Below are 16944 nucleotides of genomic sequence, written 5' to 3'. Positions count from 1 at the left end.
GGGTAATGCACAGCCTCTCTGTTGAATTAGCTGCTCACTGGCCCCACCCACTCTATTGATTTCATACAGAACCATGATGATGATGATGAAGATTAAAATGATGATGATTATGATCTTGGTATTTTTTGTTGTTGCTGCTGATGACAATGCTACGGTGCTCTAAATGTTTTGGGGAATATTAATGTCCGTATTGTGTGGTCGATAACCTTTTGTTTTCTACGATGTTATATTCCATGAAGATAATAGAACTGAAGATGAAGATGATGAGGGTGATGAAGATACTAGAACTGAAGATGAAGGTAATGAGGGTGATGAAGATACTAGAACTGAAGATGAAGATGATGAGGTTGATGACGATTGATGATGAGGAAGACGAAGGTGATGATTAATGATGATGATGATAATGACGCTGATGAGGACTGATCATAATGATGATGATGATGATTGATGATGATGAAGGTGATGATTGATGATGATGATAATTATGATAATGATGTTGATTGATGATGATGAAGACAAAGGTGTTGATTGATGATGATGATAATGATTATGATGAGAATTGATGATGATGATGATTGATGATGATGAGGATGAAGATTGATGACGTTGATTGATGATGATGATGATGATGATGATGATGATGATGAAGATTGATGGCGTTGATTGATGATGATGATGATGATGATGATGATGAGGATGATGATGATGAAGACGAAGATGACGGTAGCGATGGCGACAATAACTATAACGTTGTAACTATTATTTACAGCTATCTGTTCCTAATGTAATAATTATCCAAACCCGGGACCTCTTCAGCATAACAGTTGATTATTTCAACCAGGCAGGTGTTCCTCTCTAGTGGAGAAAGTTCATTCCATATTTGGGGTAATAACTCTGGAACAAACAGCAGCATTGCTCTCAGAGGGCCTCGGTAGTACCATATTATTGTAAGGCCATTATTTTATAGCTTCCAGTTCCAGGCCTGATGACTTGGAGTGTTCTCCCTCCAGAGATGCTAGGCTGTAATGGAGCCGTGTAGAACAGAACAGTTCTTCAAGCAGTTCTCCTAGCCTGCCTACCTTAGATTAATTGGTCCATTTGTTTTTTTTCGGTCAAATAATCAATGAATTCCTGTTGTACGAATTCTACCTGATTAAGTACAGAGGGAGTTGGAGGAGGGAGGTGAGGAACAGAGAGGGAGAGGAGTTTGTGCAGAAAACAGAGGACAGGAGGAAAGACAGAAATACCTGGGGCACAAAGAGAGACACTGTATTAGTTGTAAGACACAGTGGAGGCTATAACAGTAAATTGGGCTTGGAGTTACAGTATAGACCTTGACTAATTCAATAATGAACAGCATGGATGTAAGGGACTCAACAACAGATTTAAGCCTTGATACTGTTGGTAAATCTAATTGGTGAAAATGGAACAGTCTGGGACTGTAGTAAAGGCTGCCTGTGTGTCTCTAATATCTGGTATATAATGTACACTATCAGGTTTACCATCTAGCAGGGGAATTTAACCTGCCTGCAGCACTGGTGCCACCAGTGTGTATGTGTTTGTAGGGGTTGGGTGTATTTGTCAAAACATACACTAACATAGGATCTTAATTTGATCACCCTGTTGTTGCAGGAAATACCCTGCACAGCAGGAAATGCTAACTTGCAGTGTATTCGAGATTTAAAAAGGCTTCTAAAGTTAGTAATCCACTTTAAAATGTCAGACTTGATTTGCCCTAGCAAAACATGTCAAACCCAACAAATATTTCCATTAATTGTAATCCACACAATAATTCACATTTCCTGTTGCTGTAAGATGATTTTATTTTATACACACACACACACACGCACACACACGCACACACACACACACACACACACACACACACACACACACACACACACACACACACACACACACACACACACACACACACACACACACACACACACACACACACACACACACACACACACACACACACACCTTAATTCATACACACGTCAGCTCATCTCTCAGGGAGAGATGTGGAGTGTGTCACAGAATGTCAGGAGGGACTGTCACACCCAGTGGAGCAACGAGAGAGAGAAATGGGAAGAAAGAAAAGGGATAGACAGAAAGTGGCGGGCTGATGTCTAAATGTCCACTTGATGATTCATACCTAAGCAGGCCTGATAGTTCATACTTTCAGAAGAAAGGAGAAAGAAAGACAACATGAGAAATGGAGAAAAGAAGAGAGAGAGAGAGAGAGAGAGAGGGACAAAAGAGCGCAAAGAAATCGAGAGAGGGAGAGATAGAGAGAGAGAGAAAGAAAGAAAGACAGAGAATGGCAGAGAAGAAAGAGAGAGAGAGAATAGAGAGGGAGAGAGAGAGAAAGGGAAAAAAGAGAGGACAAAGAGAGTGAGTCCAGACAGAGAGGACTATTCCAGGGCCTGGGCAGAGCTCCAGGGAGGCTGAGTGTGCTGAAGCAGTCAGGAGCTGAGGTCAGAGTCAGGGCCAGGGGAGGGAGGGAGGGTCCCACAGCCAAGGTGGAGGACTGGCATGGTAAGAGTGGCCATGGACCCAACATTGCCCTGACCGCACCTGATTGGACTTTATTATGCATTCACCCATAGAGGCCTTGCTCTGAGCCTTATACTATACCAGAAGATAAAGTAAGCAGATAAAGATAAGAAGCGTTGACTCCAGCTGGGGCTTTTCAACATCTCTATACCTCGGGATGGTTACTGTATTCGTCGGTAGTTGAGTGTAGCAAGGGAGGTTATTAACCCTAAAGCACCAACATGTTTTTGCTTAATCGTTCCAAATTGCTGTTGATTGCAAAGAGACGCTGACTGTCAAGCAGTAACACTTCAAAATGTATTCACCTTTTGCAACATAAGTAAGTGGTTTAAATTCTCCAAAATAAGCCTATGATTTGGAAAATGTTCTATCATTTTCTTTTACTTTGAAAATGTGGTGTTGAATTAGCAGATGGGTAGGAAATAAATTCCAATGTAATCCTTTTTAAATGTGATTTTAAGGCAGCAAATGTGAAGACTTTTTAAGGGGTGTCACTCCCTGATCGGTTTCACCTGTCTTTGTGCTTGTCTCCACCCCCCTCCAGGTGTCTCCCATCTTCCCCATTATCCCCTGAGCATTTATACTTGTGTTCCCTGTGTGTCTATTGCCAGTTCGTCTTGTCTTGCCAGGTCTTACCAGCGTGCTTTCCCGGTTTCCTGATTCCCAAGTGTTTGTTTCCTAGTTTTCCCGGTTCTGACCATTCTGCCTTCCCTGACCCCGAGCCTGCCTGCCATCCTGTACCTGCCTGACTCTGACCTGATTACGAACCTCTGCCTGCCCTGACCCCGACCCCGAGCCTGCCTGCCATCCTGTACCTGCCTGACTCTGACCTGATTACGAACCTCTGCCTGTCCTCAACCTGCCCTTTGCCCCGTGCTCTAATAAATGATTGAGAACTGTACTATCCGCCTCCTGTTTCTGCATCTGGGTCATGTCCTGAGTCGTGATAAGGTGTGTCTAGGCTTTTACTAGGCACTGTATGTACCCTGAATGTACCCTGATGGCACCGGTGTTCAAATCGCCTATATTACCCATATCGGTGGCCATCTTAGGTCCCACCGGTATATCCGATTAGCTCAATCGCCAATTTCTCAGCCTCTGAGTTTCACAGAAACACCACTTTGAATGACCAAATACTTAACTTTTTACTACTTTAATACACATATAAGGGAATTTGTCCCAATACTTTTTGCTCCCCTAAAATAGAGGGATTATGTACAAAAATTGCTGTAATTTCTAAATGGTTCACCCTATATGGGGAAAAATACCCTCAAATTAAAGCTGACAGTATGCACTTTAAGTCATTGTATAATTTCAAATCATAAGTGCTGGAGTACAGAGCCAAAACAACAAAATGGTCCCAATACATTGTTTCTGTCAAAATTTCTCATTTACATTTACCAGACGCTCTTATCCAGAGTGACTTACAGTAGTGAGTTCATACATTTTAATCCTTTTTTTTCATGCTGGTCCCCCGTGGGAATCAAACCCACAACCCTGGCGTTGCAAGTGCCATTCACTACCAACTAAACCACATACGTTTGGTTGGGAATCATTGAGGGAAGCCAATATTCAAATCTTGTCTCAGATTTTCAATTAAATTTAAGTCAGGACTGAGACAGGCACATTCAACACCTCTTGGAAATCCATTCTGGTGTGTCTTGGCATTAAAATCTGTCTAATTGTCCCTCTGAAAAAATAAACTATCCCAGGGTTAGGTTTTCAGAAGACTGAGGCGGTTTTCCTCTAACTTTTTACCTAGGCTTTGCTCCTTTCATATTTATTTTGATCCTGACAAACTCCCAGTCCCTACCGGTGACAAGCATACCCATAATATGATGCTGCCACCACAATACTTGAAGATATAGAGGGTTTCAGTCTATGTTGTACTGAATTTTGATACAAACCTGTAGATTGTAATTTAGGCCAAATAGCTAATTTATTTGCTGTGTTGATGCAGTATTACTTAACAGCCTTGTTGCAAACAGAATGGATGATTTGGAGTGGATTTTTTTAACACAGGCTTCCTTCTTTTCAGTTTGTCATACAGACCTGTCACAGTGTTGCTAGGAGTGGTGGTAGGAGTCAGGCGCAGAGAGCAGAGGTACAGAACTTCGTGTTTATTTTGAACAAAAAAACCAACACGATAAACGCCAACACAAACGGCGTGGGAAAATTGCCAAGTGCCCAAAACAGGTGCACAGCATGCAATTAATAATAAGTAATAAATCGCCAGCACATCCAACGATCAAATACAACCTGACGCTAAAATAATCCCGCACAACACTGGGCGGGCTAACCAGGCTTAAATAATCAAAAGACCAAATGAGGGACAGGTGCAAACAATAAGACATACCAAACGAAAAGGAAAAAGGGATCAGCGGCGGCTAGTAGGTCGGTGACGACGACCGCCGAGCGCCGCCCGAGCAGGCAGGGGAGCCACCTTCGGTGGGATTCGTGACAGTACCCCCCTCCTGACGCGCGGCTCCCGCAGCGCGCCGCCACCGACCTCGAGGGCGACCCGGAGGACGAGGCGCAGGGCGATCCCCATGAAGGCGATGGAACTCCCTCAGTAGTGGGGGGTCCAAAATGTCCCTCCTGGGTACCCAGCACCTCTCCTCCGCGCCGTACCCCTCCCAGTTTACGAGGTACTGTAGGCCCCCCCCCCCGAAGTCTGGAGTCCAGAATGGCGCGTATCCTATACGCCGGGGACCCCCCAATGTCCAGCGGGGGGGGAGGAACCTCCGGCACCTCACCTTACTGCATGGGACCAGCCACCACCGGCCTGAGGAGAGACACATGAAACGAGGGGTTAATACGGTAGTAAGATGGAAGTTGTAATCGGTAACACACCTTGTTTATCCTCCTCAGGACTTTAAACGGCCCTACACACTGCGAGCCCAGCTTCCGGCAGGGCAAGCGGAGGGGCAGGTTTCTAGCCGAGAGCCAGACTCGATCCCCTGGTGCAAACACAGGGGTCTCACTGCGGTGCTGGTCAGCGCTCTTCTTTTGCCGTCCACTCGCCTTTGTGAGTGCGTCCTTGACGGCTCTCCAGGTGTCCTTCAAGCGCTGCACCCAATCCTCCACCGCAGGAGCCTCGGTCTGGCTCTGGTGCCATGGAGCCAGGACCGGCTGGTAGCCCAACACGCACTTCAACGGTGACATGTTGGTAGATGAGTGCCGTAGAGAATTTTGGGCTATTTCTGCCCATGGCACGTATCTCGCCCATTCTCTGGGCCGGTCCTGGCAATACGTCCTTAGAAACCTACCCACCTCTTGGTTCACCCTCTCCACCTGCCCATTACTCTCGGGGTGGAAACCCGAGGTCAGGCTAACCGAGACCCCCAAACGTTCCATGAACGCCCTCCAAACTCTGGACGTGAACTGGGGACCCCAATCAGAAACGATGTCCTCGGGCACCCCGTAGTGCCGGAAGACATGGGTAAACAGTGCCTCCGCAGTCTGCAGAGCCGTAGGGAGACCGGGCAACGGGATGAGACGACAGGACTTCGAGAACCGATCCACAACGACCAGGATAGTGGTGTTCCCCTGAGATACGGGAAGGTCAGTGAGGAAGTCCACTGACAAGTGTGACCACGGCCGCTGTGGAACAGGGAGGGGGTGTAATTTCCCTCTAGGCAGGTGTCGAGGAGCCTTGCTCTGAGCGCACACCGAGCAGGAGGAAACATAGAACCGCACGTCCTTACCCAAGGTGGGCCACCAGTACTTTCCCCTCAGGTTCCGCACTGTCCTCTCAATCCCAGGGTGACCCGAAGAGGGGAGATTATGGGCCCATCGAATCAATCGATCACGGAGACCAAGCGGTACGTACTGAACACCTGCCGGACACTGCGATGGTGCAGGTTCCGATCGTAACGCCCGCTCGATCTCTGCGTCCAGCTCCCATACCACCGGAGCTACCAAACACGACGCCGGAAGAATGGGAGCCGGATCGATGGCCCTCTCCTCGGTGTCATATAGGCGGGACAGTGCATCGGCCTTCGTGTTCTGTGAACCTGGCCGATAAGAGATCGTGAACCGGAAACGGGTAAAGAACATGGCCCACCTGGCCTGACGCGGATTCAGTCTCCTAGCTGCCCGGATGTACTCGAGATTACGGTGGTCAGTCCAGATGAGGAAAGGGTGCTTAGCCCCCTCAAGCCAATGTCTCCACACCTTCAGAGCCTTGACCACAGATAACAACTCCCTGTCCCCCACGTCATAGTTCTGCTCCGCCGGCCCCAGCTTCCTAGAAAAGAAAGCGCACGAGCGGAGTTTGGGTGGCGTGCCCGAGCGCTGTGATAGCACGGCCCCCACCCCAGTCTCGGACGCGTCCACCTCCACTATGAATGCCAAAGAGGGATCCGGATGAGCCAGCACTGGAGCAACGGTAAACAGCTCCTTCAGGCGACTGAACGCTCTGTTCGCCTCTGTTGACCAGCGCTAGCGCGCCGGACCCCCCTTCAGCAGTGAGGTAATGGGAGCCGCAACTTGACCAAAGCCCCGGATAAACCTCCGGTAGTAATTGGCAAACCCTAAAAACCGCTGCACCTCCTTTACCGTGGTCGGAGTCGGCCAATTACGCACGGCTTTAACGCGGTCATCCTCCATCACCACCCCCGAGGTGGAAATGCGATACCCCAGGAAGGAAACGGCTCGTTTGAAAAACTCACATTTCTCAGCCTTGACGTACAGGTCATTCTCCAGCAGTCGCCCAAGCACCTTGCGCACCAGGGAGACATGCGCTGCGCGGGTGGCGGAATAAATCTGGATGTCATCAATATACACCACCACCCCCTGCCCGTGCAGGTCCCTGAGAATCTCGTCAACAAAGGATTGAAAGACGGCTGGAGCATTCTTTAACCCGTACGGCATGACGAGGTACTCATAGTGGCCCGATGTGGTACTGAATGCGGTTTTCCACTCGTCTCCTCCCCGGATACGCACCAGATTGTAAGCGCTCCTGAGGTCCAGTTTTGTGAAAAAACGCGCACCGTGAAATGATTCCACCGCCGTAGCGATGAGAGGTATTGGGTAACTGAACCCTACTGTGATGGAATTTAGACCTCTATAATCAATGCACGGGCGCAAACCTCCATCCTTTTTCTTCACGAAAAAGAAACTCGAGGAGACGGGTGACATGGAGGGCCGTATATACCCCTGTCTCAGAGATTCCGTGACATATGTCTCCATAGCCAACGTCTCCTCCTGTGACAATGGGTACACATGACTCCTGGGAAGTGCAGCGTTTACCTGGAGATTTATCACGCAATCCCCTCGTCGATGAGGTGGTAATCGGGTCGCCCTCTTTTTACAGAAGGCGATAGCCAAATCGGCATATTCTGAGGGAATGCGCACTGTGGAAACCTGGTCTGGACTCTCCACCGTCGTCGCACCGATGGAAACTCCCTTACACCTGCCTGAGCACTCCTCTGACCACCCTCTGAGAACCCCCTGTCTCCACGAAATATTGGGATTGTGATTGGCCAGCCAGGGAATCCCCAGCACCACTGGAAACGCAGGAGAATCAATGAGGAAGAGACTAATCCGTTCCCCATGATCCCCCTGCGTTACCATGTCCAGTGGCACCGTGGCCTCCCTGACCAGTCCTGACCCTAATGGTCGGCTATCTAAGGAGTGCACGGGGAAAGGTTGGTCCAACGATACCAGGGGAATCCCTAGCCTTAATGCGAGCCCACGATCCATAAAGTTTCCAGCTGCGCCTGAATCGACTAGCGCCTTATGCTGGAAAGAGGGAGAAAACAAGGGGAAAGTTACTAAAACGAACATGTGACCAACAGGGAGCTCTGGGTGAGGTTGGTGCTTACTCACCTGAGATGGCCGAGGAGTGCTCCGCCTGCCATCCCGATTCCCAGAGGAGCTCCCCCAGCACCGGTCGGTAGTGTGTCCTCTCCGACCACAGTGGGGACAAGGGGAGCCTCCTCCTCCGGTTCCCCTGGACGCGGCCCCCCCTAGCTCCATAGGTATGGGAGCTGGAGGACCTGGAGGTGGAACCAACAGGGCCCCGTCTGGACGCCCGCGCGCAGCCAGCAGATTGTCGAGACGAATGGACATGTCGATCAGTTCATCTAGTGACAGGGTAGTGTCCCGACAGGCTAGCTCACGGCGGACGTCCTCCCGGAGGCTACACCTATAGTGGTCCATCAGGGCCCTGTCGTACCACCCCGCTCCAGCAGCCAAGGTCCGGAACTCCAGAGCAAAGTCCTGTGTGCTCCTCGTCTCCTGACGCAGGTGGAACAGCCGTTCACCCGCCGCCCGGCCTTCTGCTGGGTGGTCGAACACGGCCCGGAAACGGCGGGTGAACTCGGGGTAATGATCCCTTGCCGAGTCTGGGCCATACCACACTGCGTTGGCCCACTCCAGGGCACGTCCCGTTAAGCAGGAGACGAGGACGCTTACGCTCTCCTCTCCCGAGGGAGCTGGATGAACGGTAGCCAGGTACAAATCCAACTGTAGCAGGAACCCCTGGCACCCAGCCGCCGCTCCATCGTACTCCCTGGGGAGAGCCAGGCGTAGGGCTCCGGGTCCGGACGTCGGTGGAGGGGTAGATGGTGGAGGGGGATTTGGTGCTGGGGATGCGGTAGGGAGGCCACTCCTCTCCCATCGGTCCATCCTTTCCATCATCTGCTCCATCGCTGAGCCGATTCGGTGGAGGATGGTGGTATGGTGAAGGACCCGTTCCTCCATCGATGGGAGAGGAGGGGAGGCTGCTCCTGCTGACTCCATAGCTGGTGCGGGATTCTGTCACAGTGTTGCTAGGAGTGGTGGTAGGAGTCAGGCGCAGAGAGCAGAGGTACAGAACTTCGTGTTTATTTTGAACAAAAAAAACAACACGATAAACGCCAACACAAACGGCGTGGGAAAATTGCCAAGTGCCCAAAACAGGTGCACAGCATGCAATTAATAATAAGTAATAAATCGCCAGCACATCCAACGATCAAATACAACCTGACGCTAAAATAATCCCGCACAACACTGGGCGGGCTAACCAGGCTTAAATAACCAAAATCAAAAGACCAAATGAGGGACAGGTGCAAACAATAAGACATACCAAACGAAAAGGAAAAAGGGATCAGCTGCGGCTAGTAGGTCGGTGACGACGACCGCCGAGCGCCGCCCGAGCAGGCAGGGGAGCCACCTTCGGTGGGATTCGTGACAAGACCAGTAATTTGGAGTGAATACAATGTCGTTGAGCCTCAGTATTTTCTAGTATTGTCAAATAAAATAAAATGTTATTGGTCACATACACATGGTTAGCAGATGTTAATGCGAGTGTAGCGAAATGCTTGTGTCACGCCCTGACCAGGTGAACTCTGCTATTTTGGTCAGGGTGTGGCATTTCTATGGTTTATTTTCTATGTTTTGGTTATAGCCTTTCTTTGTGTTTTATTTCTATGTTGGGCTCGGGGGTGATTTCCCAATCAGACAGCTGTCGCTTGTGAAGTCTGATTGGGAATCACATTTAAGTTCCTTTTCCCCCACGATGTTTGTGGGTTGTTGTCTCTTTGTTTTGAGCACGTAACGTATCGACAGTTTTCTTGATTTTGTGTACATGTTTAATTCCAGTGTGTTCAATAAACATGTGTTCGCTCCCAGCTGCGCCTTGGTCCACTTCTTCCTTCCTGCACGACGATCGTTACAGAACAACCCACCGAACCAGGACCAAGCAGCGGGAGGAAAAGGAGCGCGAGAGATGGGCTCGCGAGGGAAAGGAGTTCTGGACCTGGGAGGAGATCATGTCGGGAAAGGACCCTGGCGGACGGATTCCCAGGTCGAGGAGGAAAAGCCAGCCGGTAGACGGAGTCGCAGGCGGCTGTCGAGGAGGCCCGGAAAACAGCCCCAAGAACATTTTGGGGGGGGGCTAATGGGGTGGTCCGGAAGGGCAGAGGAAGAGCCCAGACCACTGCTCTCGTGGGGGATGACGGCGGAGGAAGAGAAGGAGATGAGGCGTTTGATTGAGGACCTGCAGAGGGAAGATCTGGAGGAGGAGCCATGGTATGCGGAGTTGCGCGCTGTGTCGCCAGTGCGCCCGGTGCGTCCGGTGGACATGCCCAGCACATGCCGTGCTAGGATGGGCATCCAGCCAGGACGAGTGGCTAAATCGGCTCCACGCTTCAGGTCACCAGTGCGTGTTCACAGTCCTGTCTGGCCCGTTCCTGTTCCCCGCACCAAGCCCACGGTGCGTGTCCCCAGTCCTGTCCGGCCCGTCCCTGCTCCCCGCACCAAGCCATGGGAAGCGGAGTTGCGCGCTGTGTCGCCAGTGCGCCCGCACAGCCCGGTGCTTCCGGTGGACATGCCCAGCACATGCCGTGCTAGGATGGGCATCCAGCCAGGACGAGTGGCTAAACCAGCTCCACGCTTCAGGTCACCAGTACGTGTTCACAGTCCTGTCTGGCCCGTCCCTGCTCCCCGCACCAGGTTAGTGGTGCGTGTCCCCAGTCCTGTCCGGCCAGTCCCTGCTCCCCGCACCAGGTTAGTGGTGCGTGTCCCCAGTCCTGTCCGGCCCGTCCTTGCTCCCCGCACCAGGTTAGTGGTGCGTGTCCCCAGTCCGGCCCGGCCCGTCCCTGCTCCCCGCACCAGGTTAGTGGTGCGTGTCCCCAGTCCTGTCCGGCCCGTCCCCGCTCCCCGCACCAGGTTAGTGGTGCGTGTCCCCAGTCCGGCCCGGCCCATCCCTGCTCCCCGCACCAGGTTAGTGGTGCGTGTCCCCAGTCCAGTCCGGCCCGTCCCTGCTCCCCGCACCAGGCCAGTGGTGCGTGTCCCCAGTCCAGTCCGGCCCGTCCCGGCTCCCCGCACCAGGTTAGTGGTGCGTGTCCCCAGTCCTGTCCGGCCCATTCCTGCTCCCCGCACCAAGCCAGTGGTGCGTGTCCCCAGTCCAGTCCGGCCCGTCCCTGCTCCCCGCACCAAGCCAGTGGTGCGTGTCCCCAGTCCAGTCCAGCCCGTCCCTGCTCCCCGCACCAGGTTGGTTGTGCGTGTCCCCAGGCCAGTCCGGCCCGTCCCTGCTCCCCGCACCAGGTTGGTGGTGCGTGTCCCCGGTCCTGTCCGGCCCGTCCCTGTTCCCCGCACCAGGCCCACGGCGCGTGTCCACAGTCCGGCACGGCCTGTGTCCGGTCCACCGGTGACCAGTCCTGTTCCGGTCGGCGGCTCCGCTTCGGAGCCTGAGCATGCCGCTCCACCGTGGTCCAGTCCGGGCCAGAGGGGTAGGGCTAGGGTGGAGGCAGGGGGAGAAACACGCCCGGGGCCAGAGCCTCCACGGAGGGTGAGGCGCCCACCCGGGTCCCCCCCTAATAGACTTTAGGTTGGTGCGCCGGGAGTACGCACCGTTGGAGGGGGGGTACTGTCACGCCCTGACCAGGTGAACTCTGCTATTTTGGTCAGGGTGTGGCATTTCTATGGTTTATTTTCTATGTTTTGGTTATAGCCTTTCTTTGTGTTTTATTTCTATGTTGGGCTCGGGGGTGATTTCCCAATCAGACAGCTGTCGCTTGTGAAGTCTGATTGGGAATCACATTTAAGTTCCTTTTCCCCCACGATGTTTGTGGGTTGTTGTCTCTTTGTTTTGAGCACGTAACGTATCGACAGTTTTCTTGATTTTGTGTACATGTTTAATTCCAGTGTGTTCAATAAACATGTGTTCGCTCCCAGCTGCGCCTTGGTCCACTTCTTCCTTCCTGCACGACGATCGTTACAGCTTGTGCTTCTAGTTCTGACCGTGCAGTAATATCTAACAAGTAATCTAACAATTCCACAACAACTACCTTATACACACAAGTGTAAAGGAATGAATAAGAATATGTACATATAAATATATGGATGAGCGATGGCCGAACGGCATAGGCAAGATGCAGTAGATGGTATAGAGTACAGTATATACATATGAGATGAGTAATGTAGGGTATATAAAGTGGCATTGTTTAAAGTGACTAGTGATACATTTATTACATCCAATTATTAATTATTAAAGTGGCTAGAGATTTGAGTCAGTATGTTGGCAGCAGCCACTCAACGTTAGTGATGGCTGTTTAACAGTCTGATGGCCTTGAGATAGAAGCTGTTTTTCTGTTTTTCTGTTGTGCCTTCTTCACCACGCTGTCTGTGTGGGTGGACCATTTCAGTTTGTCTGTGATGTGTACGCCGAGGAACTTACAACTTTCCACCTTCTCCACTACTGCTAGGGGGGTGCTCCCTCTGCTGTTTCCTGAAGTCCACGATCATCTCCTTTGTTTTGATGACATTGAGTATGAGGTTATTTTCCTGACACCACACTCCGAGGGCCCTCACTTCCTCCGTGTAGGCCGTCTCGTCGTTGTTGGTAATCAAGCCTACCACTGAGGTGTCGTCTGCAAACTTGATGATTGAGTTGGAGGCGTGCATGGCCACGCAGTCATGAGTGAACAGGGAGTACAGAAGAGGGCTGAGAACGCACCCTTGTGGGGCCCCAGTGTTGAGGATCAGCGGGGTGAAGATGTTGTTACCTACCCTCACCACCTGGGGGCGGCCCGTCAGGAAGTCCAGGACCTAGTTGCTTAATGACTAGCTTAATGACAAGTTTGTAGGGTATATGGTGTTAAATGCTGAGCTGTAATCGATGAACAGCATTCTTACATAGGTTTTCCTCTTGTCCAAATGGGTTAGGGCAGTGTGCAGTGTGATTGCGTCATCTGTGGACCTATTGGGGCAGTAAGCAAATTGGAGTGGGTCTAGGATGTCAGGTAGGGTGGAGGTGATATGGTCCTTGACTAGTCTCTCAAAGCACTTCATGATGACGGAGGTGAGTACTACGGGGTGATAGTCATTTAGCTCAGTTACCTTAGCTTTCTTGGGAACAGGAACAATGGTGGCCCTCTTGAAGCATGTGGGAACAGCAGACTGGGATAGGGATTGATTGAATATGTCCATAAACACACCAGTCAGCTGGTCTGCCCATGCTCTGAGGACGCGGCTAGGGATGCCGTCTGGGCCGGCAGCCTTGCGAGGGTTAACACGTTTAAATGTTTTACTCACGTTGGCTGCAGTGAAGGAGAGCCCGCAGGTTTTGGTAGCGGGCCGTGTCAGTGGCACTGTATTGTCCTCAAAGCGAGCAAAGAAGTGGGTCTAGGGTGTCAGGTAGGGTGGAGGCGATATGATCCTTGACTAGTCTCTCAAAGCACTTCATGATGACGGAAGTGAGTGCCACGGGGCGATAGTCGTTTAGCTCAGTTACCTTAGCTTTCTTGGGAACAGGAACAATGGTGGCCCCCATTGTTCCTTTAGTTTGTCTGGGAGCAAGATGTCAGTGTCCGCAACAGGGCTGGTTTTCCTTTCATAGTCCATGATTGACTGTAGACCCTGCCACATACCTCTCGTGTCTGAGCCGTTGAATTGCGACTCTACGTTGTCTCTATGCTGACGCTTAGCTTGTTTGATTGCCTTGCGGAGGGAATAGCTACACTGTTTGTATTCGGTCATGTTTCCGGCCGCCTTGCCATGATTTAAAGCAATGGTTCGCGCTTTCAGTTTTGCGCGTATGCTGCCATCAATCCACGGTTTCTGTTCGGGGAAGGTTTTACAGTTTTTTCCAACTGCTTACACACGTTTTCAAAACTGTCTCCTTTTTTCTCAAAACTCGACACACAATTCCCAAAACTGCACACACAAAATGCAAAATGCCTCACATCTCCTTCAAAATGTAACACTGCATTCAAAATGCCATAAACACATGTCAGAATGAAGCATTTGCATCAAATGGCAAACACTGCTTTCATAATAGTACATTTTTGGATATACCATGTAAACACTGTTGTTCTAAATCTAAAGCTCTTTGGTCTTTCATAGGCTTATATCTACATTTCAATACAATGTTCTACAGTGAAAGTAATCTGCTGAGAGGGGTAACAAGTACACTGTAAACACATGCAATGTAGAAACAGAAAATATTTACTAGGCCAAACATTACTGTTGTATACAGTAGCATATAATAAAACCATAAACATATGTAAACCAAAAGTATATTCTTTAGAATACAGTAAAGAACACAATTGTGTGTGTGGGGTCCCTGGGGGGCAGTCCAGGAATTGCTAAGCTACGCTTCATCTCTTCTCCGGGCTGGGTCTGGCCACAATACTTCGTCCACATCACAAGATATGTTTTCTCTTGCCAAACATCAAGGGAAGTATCTCCTAGCATGGCGTATCCAACCTTGGACAGAGGCAACCTCTATGTCCCCATATGCGTCCTCCATTGCCTGGAGAAGCGGCATGCGGGCATAGGGTTGGCGATCATACACTTTCCAGTGCCAGGCTGAGAATAATTCCTCTATGGGATTTAGAAAAGGTGAATATGGGGGTAGGTACAAAACTACAAATTGTGGATGGGTGGCAAACCAGTTTTGGACCAGAACAGCCTGGTGAAAACTAGCATTGTCCCATAAAACCACAAATCTAGCAGGCTCCTGATCTGGATCAGGGACAAGCATTGTGTAAATTGCATCCAGAAACGTGAGCATATGGCCGGTGTTGTACGGCCAGTGTGGCATTGTGATGGAGGACCCCGTTTTGAGTGATGACAGCACACATAGTTATATTACCCCCACGCTGTCCAGGGACATTGGTAATTGCCCTCTGTCCTATTACATTTCTTCCGCGGCACCTGGTTTTGGTGAGGTTGAAGCCAACCTCATCCACAAAAATAAATTCATGGAGAATTACATGGGCATCCAGCTCCAATACTCTCTGTAACAGACAAAAGGATATACAGATGAGTAAATATGGTATGTCTGAAGTACTGGAAGTAGTGTTGCATACATACCTCTACAAAGTCATGTCGCATATTCTTGACTGTCAGAGTTTCTCTCAAATGGCACCTTGTAAAGTTGTTTCATCGTCACTCGGTGCCGTTGGAGGATGTGTTGTATGGTCGACAGGCTTACAGCATTGATGTTGTTAAATATGGTGTCATTATTCAAGATATGCTCTCTTACCTCTCGAATCCTAATTGCATTGTTGGCCAAAACCATATTTATAATTGCAGTCTCTTGTACATCTGTAAACAAGAGTCCTCCATGATGTCTTTGCCTTTCCACTCTGTACAGAATTCAAACACAGTATGTGTTCAGCATAGGAACTGTAAACAATGTACAAAAACATGTAGTACAGCATGATAACCAACCTCATTCATTCAATGCAGTGCAGTAAATTGATGGCTTCGAGTTACAAATGTTTATGCAATACTATGCAGTCATACGTATTTTACAGTACATTACTGTAATGCTAAAATAGTCATTAGATAGTTGCATACCTGTTCTCATTCCTGAAGGTTTGAATTATGGACGCCACTGTAAATCAACTCAAGTTGGGCTGGACTCTCAGTCCAGCCTCTCTCATGGTCAAACCGTGGTTGATCACATGATCAACAAGTGTTGCCCTAATCTCATCAGAGATGGCTCTCCTTCCTTCTCTTCTTTTCCCTCGTCCTCTTCTTCCTCTTCCTCTTCCTCCTACTCCTCCTCATCCTACTCTTCGTCTTTGAATTTGTCCTCGTTGTTGTCCCCTGCCTCTCCCTCCTACTCCTCTTGCTCTCTGTCCATTGTTGGCATCCATTGTTCAAAACAGGTAATCTGACCTTTGACCTATTTATAGGCCTATACTACAGTAAAGCAATGATTGGTTAGTGATCAGTTAAGCAATTAGTGTTTGCACATGTGAGGAGTGTGTGTGTGAGACCTGGTGAATAAGTGTAGCATTTTGATTGGTTGTGTTTGGAAAAGGAAAGCAAGTCACTTCCTGTTAGATTTCTGTGTTTTAGGTAGAGAATTGTGTGTAGTGTTTTGAAAAAAGTGTTTTATGCAATTGACAACTGAGTCAAAGGCTGAGAAATAGCTTATGGTTTTGGATATTTGGTGTGTAGTTTTGCACTTTGAGTGAGAGGTTTCAAAAATCGTGTGACATGAAAAGATTTTGTGTGTAAGCAGTTGGAAAAAACTGTAATAGTCACCGTGGGTACAACATCACCGATGCACTTGCTAATAAACTCGCTCACCGAATCAGCGTATACATCAATGTTGTTGTCTGAGGCTATCCGAAACATATCCCAGTCCATGTGATCAAAGCAATCTTGAAGCGTGGAATCAGATTGGTCGGACCAGCGTTGAACAGACCTGAGCACAGGCGTTTCCTGTTTTAGTTTCTGTCTATAGGCTGGGAGCAACAAAATTGAGTCGTGGTCAGATTTGCCAAAAGGAGGGCGAGGGAGGGCTTTGTATGCGTCGCGGAAGTTAGAGTAGCAAGGATCCAGAATTTTGCCAGCCCGGGTCGCGCATTTGACATGCTGATAAAATTTAGGGAGCCTTGTTTTCAGATTAGCCTTGTTAAAATCCCCAGCTACAAT

General features: G+C 49.7%; 1 protein-coding gene across 1 annotated transcript in view; it reads left to right on the top strand.

Moving 5' to 3' along the window:
* Positions 1-221: 221 nt before the first annotated feature.
* The window catches only part of LOC115164047 (vegetative cell wall protein gp1-like), an 81049-nt gene continuing 64326 nt past the window's right edge, over positions 222-16944 (top strand). Inside the window, exon 1 of the mRNA XM_029716175.1 lies at positions 222-378. Within this exon, the coding sequence (XP_029572035.1) occupies positions 222-378 (157 nt within the window). The remainder of the gene's footprint in view (positions 379-16944) is intronic.

The sequence above is a fragment of the Salmo trutta genome, chromosome 27, assembly GCF_901001165.1.
Source record: "Salmo trutta chromosome 27, fSalTru1.1, whole genome shotgun sequence".
Lineage (NCBI taxonomy): Eukaryota > Metazoa > Chordata > Actinopteri > Salmoniformes > Salmonidae > Salmo > Salmo trutta.
The sequence above is the reverse complement of the archived record's forward strand: the minus strand, read 5'-3'. Positions and strand labels throughout refer to the sequence as shown.